The following is a 6,513-nucleotide window of genomic DNA, read 5'->3' as shown; positions in this document are numbered from 1 at the left end:
AGACAAATATCTAATTAAAGTCTGACAAAATAGTGCTATATATGGATGGTGAATTCTTATTTACCCATCTCAAAAAGATGGATAAGGTTACCTTTAGTATAAAATGCATTGAAAACATCAAACAATTATTTTATATGATAAATAATTAAATACATAAAAATTAAATGGTGTCATCTGATTGGTGGAATGTACACTACCCATGATGGGTAGAAAAGTTGTCCCCTATATGGATACATACATTCATGATACAACTAGCAGGCTTTCCAAATTAACGATAACAACAACTACACCAAGTTGCAAGATTTTTACCAAAATAATTTTTTTGAATAAATAAATAAATAAATAATTGATCAGACAATAAAAAAGTTAAATAATTATCCAACAATCAAATCATATCATTTATTTTTTTACCAAATCATCAAATACATACATAAATACAAACCTTGTAGAAGGCATATATAGCATTAAACATAACATAAAAGTGGCAAATTAGAGGCAATTATTTAACCTCTAAAATGACCCCAAACATAACATAAAATAAAGATTACAAATTCAACATACATAGAAACATATCCCAATTCCCAATCTTATGATCATTGATGCTGTAAATCTCAAACAACATCACAATGAAAAGCCTCCTTAAGCAACCTAAAGAAATCATCATAAGAAGAACCACCTGGATCAGCAGCCTCTTCCACCTTCCTCTTCCAATCTTGACACTTCTCTCTCATTTCCTTCCCCTTCTCACCCTTTATCATCTCCACCACAAGCTCAGTCACCTCTTCTCTCTTCACATCATCCTTAATATCCATCCCAATCCCCCAATTGTTACAAATAAACCTACAATTCGTCTGTTGCTCCGCGAAAAAAGGCCAACCAATCATAGGCTTACCTTCACATATACTCTCGAGAGTCGAATTCCAACCACAATGAGTTAAAAATACACCAACCGAAGAATGCCCTAGCACCTCACTTTGTGGACACCAACTTGTTATGTAACCTCTATCCTTAACTTCGTCCAGAAAATCCTGTGGCAATGGTGTTGATTTTCCTTTTCCTTTAACCAAATCAGGTCTCTTAATCCACAAAAACGGTAACTTACTATTTGCTAACCCCCATGCAAACTCCTTCAAGTGTTCTTCACTCATAACAGTTATGCTTCCATAGTTTACATATATGACTGAGTTGGGTTCCCATTGGTCTAACCATTTGAGACATGTAACATCGTTTTTCCAAAGATTTGAACCGTGGATTTTGAAACCGGTTTCTCTGTCAGGAAAATGGTTACCGAGAAACTCAAGAGGACCTATGTTGTATATGTTGGGATTTAAGGTTGAGAGGTAATCAAGGACTTCACTTTCTAGCTCTTGGGCTGTGTTGATTATGACTGAGGAGGATAGTTTCATGCATGATTGAGATTCGAAACCAAAGCAAGTGAAACTGATTTCGTCTAAGGTTGTTGTTCTAACGAAACTTGGAAGATCTCTCATTCGGATGTCTTTCATTCCTTCGATCCATTCTAGGTGTTTGTCCAAGGATCCATCAGTGATATAGCTTTCATCTGAAGAAAAAATAAACTAACCTAATTAATAATCATAAAATACAAAATATACTTAACAATTCCCTTATTATTTTTTATTGATACGTGTACAAAGTATCAAATAAACACCAAAATTTACACCAAAAAGTGTTCACCCTATTTATACTAGGGTGAACAGTATTTTTTTTAAAAAACAAAATATATATATTTTATGAACGTTGCGTGAACAGTGTCAGTGAATAGTATATCAACATTTCCGATAAAATAATATATTTAATTTTAAAATAAAGTTGATTAATAAAATATAAAAAATAAATTTATAAAGTGATGAAGTTGGTTAATAAACACTCAAATATTAAAAATAATTTTTGATAGTAAAATAAAGTTGGTTAATGAAATATAAAAAATTGATTAATGAAGTTGGTTAATAGACTGCTCAGACTTTTCTTAGGCTTTTATTGTAGGGAATGTATCTCTCATTTTAGAAAATTTGATATAATATGTTAGTTTAATTAAAAGTATAACATATTAATAATTGCGGTAAAATCCTAAGAACAATTTTTATTAATATTTTTATATTAATTTAAATAAGTTGTAGATATTTATAAATCAACAACTTTAAAAAATAATAAAATAATAATAATAGTTTTAAATTTATTTATTTTTTGTTTTTAATCCTCCAAAATTTCATTTTTTTAGTCTTGGCAAATAAACCACTAATTTTTGTTTTTTGGTTCTTGTTATTTTATTTAAATCTCTAAAAAGATTAATATCTAATGAAATTGATGCATGGCACATATAAAATATTTAATTTTAATCTTTCAAACTAATTATTAAAATAAATTTAAAAAAAAATCTGAAGAACCCAAAGTTAAATTAAAAGTGATATATTCCAATTTGCAGTGACTTAACAAAATATTACAAAGACTAAGAATAAAATAGATAAATAGTAAGAGGTGGAAAGAGTAACTCAACTTATATTTACTTGTTAAGTTAAATGAATGTAAGTTGATGATTTAAAGTTCAATTTCTTGTAGTAACAACTATTATATTTATGCATTAATATATACAAATTATAGACATGTATAAATCAATATATTTTATTAATAGAATAAATAAATTGTAAACACGGAAAGCATATTTAAACCTTATAAATTATTAATCATATTTATTTATAGATTTATGTAATAGACCTATATATTTTTTATAATATGAAACCTAGTATTTTTCTTCTTTTATATATATATATATATATATATATATATATATATATATATATATATATATATATATATATATATTTTGTTCAATGGTAGTGCACTGTGTAAAAAAATATTACACAGAAATTCAATAAGATTATTTTAAAATGTCAAATCATAATATTAGTAATTTATGATTTAAAGGCTGATTTGGTAAGATACATGGTTGTCATTGGTTGACAGTGTAAAAATAATTTACACTGTTAGTGCAATTCCCTTTTCTTATATATATATATATATATATATATATATATATATATATATATATATATATATATATATATATATATATATATATATATATATATATATATATATATATATATTCTTTTTGCATTAAAAAAAAGTAAAAAATCTTGGTCTTCTCTAAGTCTATAAGCACATATAATTCAAAAGTTGATTAGCCTCCATAAATTATTGCATGAATGATTAGACATTTTATATTTAACATTTTCATCATTTAGGAAATCAAGAAATATGATTTTTGTTAGAAGATTTTTAGTTTGTCCAATGATTGAAATCAAGAAATCTGATTCTTCCTATCATTTGAGTTTAGTTTAGTTGACAGATTTGTCATTCTTTTTCTAATTTTGTCATTAAGAAGTATCTTTGAGGTTTTTTCTTTTGTTAAATTATTTCCTAAAACTGTTTGAAAATAAAATACTATTGACTATGTCTCAATATAGAAAACCAAATTGTTTAGAAATGAAATATTAACCTTGAAATGGAAGAATATTTCTTTTGACAAGCTCATCAAACTGCAAATAACCCAACAATCCACAAGCAGAAGCAGTCCAAAACTGTTGATCTGCAAGACCCAAATCCTTCGCAACTTTCCTAGCAAACCCCATAAGTCCATCATACATAATGGAAGTAACTTCAGGAACATCAGAAGAACTATTAAGTTTCTTCACCAGCTCCTTCAATGGAGCATAACAATGTTTTCTAGTTCCATCACACAATGCAGAAATGCTTTGTGTTGAATCTTTATCAGATTCTGGCAAACCATCCGGAATAGTTTCAAACCGAAAATCCGGTTCGCCTTTCACAAAGTCCTCACCTAGAGATTTAATCAAACGTCTATGGTTGAACTCGGTGTTGACAAAGGTTATGTGGAAACCAATGCTTCTGAGGATTTTGGCTAGTTGCATGAAAGGGTTCACATGACCTTGTGCTGGGAATGGTACACAAACTACGTGAGGTTTTTGAGTGTAGGAAACTACTGTCAACACCATGTTTCTTATTAGATGGTGCTTAACTATAGAATGGTTCTTAAGGTTGGGATTTCCTTGTGCTGTTCTTGCATTCTATACCTTCTCTTATATAATGATTAGAATCAACTGTTGCAATTTTGGCTCTTTTTGATAAACACCGTAAACTAGTTTACAGGTGTTATATATATATAATGTCATTTCATATTTATTAGTTAAAGTTTAGTTACAAATTCATTATGCACTTTACGTGTAATTAATAAGCAACAAACTTATTAGCGAGTGTCATCTCATACTTATTAGCTAAAGTTTAGATTTTATTAAACATTACAAATTTATTATGCACTTTACGTGTAATTAATTACCAACAAACTTATTAGTGAGTGTCATTTCATACTTATTAGCTAGCTAAAGTTTAGATTTTATTAAGGGAACAACTTCTCTATCCATTCTAAAAAGTTGAGTAGTCTACATTCCACCAATCAGATTGGATCATTTAATTTTATTTTATTTAATTAATTATTAAATAATATACTTTTTGGATGTTTCTAAAACATTTTACACTAAAGGTAGCTCTACCCAATTTTTTGTGTTGGGTAGATAAGAATTCACCTTTTATTAAATATTACAAATTTACTACTTTACGTGTAATTAATTATCAACAAACTTATTAACCTATATTTTATTATAACTTAGTAATATGACATCTTCGGCAATTCGTTTTTGCGGGCATTTTCCGAACGGACTTAAACGGGACGAACATTCCCGTTTGTCACCCCTAATCTGTATGATAATAGCTTTCAATTCAATGATAAATTTTGTTATACATAGATGCGGTAAAGAGTTATAGGAAATGTCATGTTATTAAGTTTGACATTTTATGTTGTGTTTGGGAGTTTAGAGAGGAAGGAAGAGGAGGGCTACACCAAAAACTCCCTAATTTGAGGAAACTCAAAATTTATGAAGGAGGATTTTTGAAAGACTTACATAAATTTTATGTTGCTAATTCTGAAAATTATTTATCATTCTATACAAAATCAACTTTTTTAAAAATATCATATATTTTTCTAAATTTTTTAAAAAAATTCGTTTTTAGAAGCCATTTCCTCCCTTGTCCTTAAAACTCGCAAACAAAATCTTAATATCATTTGATCTTGACCCTTTATTTTAAGGTTTAAAATAAATAATACAATAAACCATAGCTAATTATATATTATTTATATTTAAAAAATATTTTATTGAGTTTAATGAACATGTAGTTATATTAAAAAATATTTTTATATTGTTATTCAATAAAAAATTAACCGTATATTATATCATCAAAATAATTTTAAAATATAAATATAATTTGGTAAAATTTACTTTAGTAATTGATTGTCCGTGTAAAATTATTTTTCACTAATGGTAATTTTTTATTTTAATTACTCTAATTTATATGATGTTTTATCTTAATTTTATAATAATATATTTGAATATGTAAAAAAAATAATATATTTAAACAACTGAAAAAAAAATTAACTCAATATAAATTATTATTTATATTAATTTAAACAGGTAGATCTCATACACTTTAAATATTGTTGTCTATAGTCTATTTTTTTAAACTAAAAAATCTTCAAAAAGGGTCATAAGATTTTCTATTTTAAAAAATGTGTGATAATGTTTGGACACTATACGACATAGATTAGATTGCATACTCATGTACTTTTGTCTTCTTTATTACAACTTGTATTCATAAAATTAATATTTTTTTTATCGAAATTAAAATTTATAATAATTTTGCTGCCAAACCGTTTATAAATTACTTTGCTTGAAGGAATATTAACGCAAAATAACTGTTTTTCTGTTAAGCAGGTACGTATTAATAAAACTGTTAATTGTTTCAATTTTTTTCTTCAACGTTAGGTTTGCTGTGTAATGCTTAATATATTTTTATTCATTCATTCATTCATTATTTATTTATTTATTTATTTATAATTTGTCAGTTTGATTTAGCGGTGCCAATCTTATTGTCTAATTTTCTCTTCTCTTAAGATGATTGCTTTTACTTTAAAAAAAAAGGAGCAGATTGTTCTCATTAATTTAGTAACTCTCCAACTTGTTGTCTCACTATTTTGGTAATTGTGCTACATGTTTGTTGGTCCATGAATATACTGAAATGGCAAAATGCCAGCTCTCATTTGGCTTCTTGTCTTGTCAAACAGAGAGAAAAGGGACTCTAATTTAGCTCTTTTTATATGTTTTTGAAAGAAAGCATATTATGGGTCCTACTAGCCATATCATCTCAAAATAATTTAGGTCATCTCTAATGGTGTAACCCATTTTTGAGTTATTTATGGATCCTATTAGCCATATCATTTCAAAATAATTTATTTAATTTTTATTTTATTGGTGTAATTCTAATGGGTCCCACAACTTTATCTCATAAATTGATTTGATTCGGTACCACAATTTTTTACTAGTTGCATTGCAATGCAACTCCACTATGACATGACAAATTGTT

The 6,513-nt window shown here is 26.9% G+C and overlaps 1 protein-coding gene across 1 annotated transcript; it reads right to left on the bottom strand.

Moving 5' to 3' along the window:
- Window positions 1-374: 374 nt before the first annotated feature.
- On the bottom strand, window positions 375-4,119 carry LOC131628961 (7-deoxyloganetin glucosyltransferase-like). Its single transcript, XM_058899771.1, has 2 exons — window positions 3,518-4,119; window positions 375-1,561 (listed from the first exon to the last, which is right to left on the bottom strand). Exons 1-2 carry the CDS (start codon window positions 4,032-4,034, stop codon window positions 612-614), a joined length of 1,467 nt encoding a protein of 488 aa, XP_058755754.1. The 5' UTR covers window positions 4,035-4,119; the 3' UTR covers window positions 375-611.
- Between the last annotated feature and the right edge of the window lie 2,394 nt (window positions 4,120-6,513).

The sequence above is a fragment of the Vicia villosa genome, unplaced genomic scaffold (genome assembly GCF_029867415.1).
Source record: "Vicia villosa cultivar HV-30 ecotype Madison, WI unplaced genomic scaffold, Vvil1.0 ctg.000493F_1_1, whole genome shotgun sequence".
Taxonomy (NCBI): Eukaryota; Viridiplantae; Streptophyta; class Magnoliopsida; order Fabales; family Fabaceae; genus Vicia; species Vicia villosa.
The sequence above is the reverse complement of the archived record's forward strand: the minus strand, read 5'-3'. Positions and strand labels throughout refer to the sequence as shown.

Excerpts from the sequence above, each read along its gene's own strand:
- LOC131628961 (XM_058899771.1), bottom strand. The coding sequence starts at position 4,034 with ATGGTGTTGACAGTAGTTTCCTACACTCAAAAACCTCACGTAGTTTGT. Across the intron at positions 1,562-3,517 it reads AAATATTCTTCCATTTCAAG|ATGAAAGCTATATCACTGAT; the intron begins GTTAATATTTCA and ends TTTTTTCTTCAG.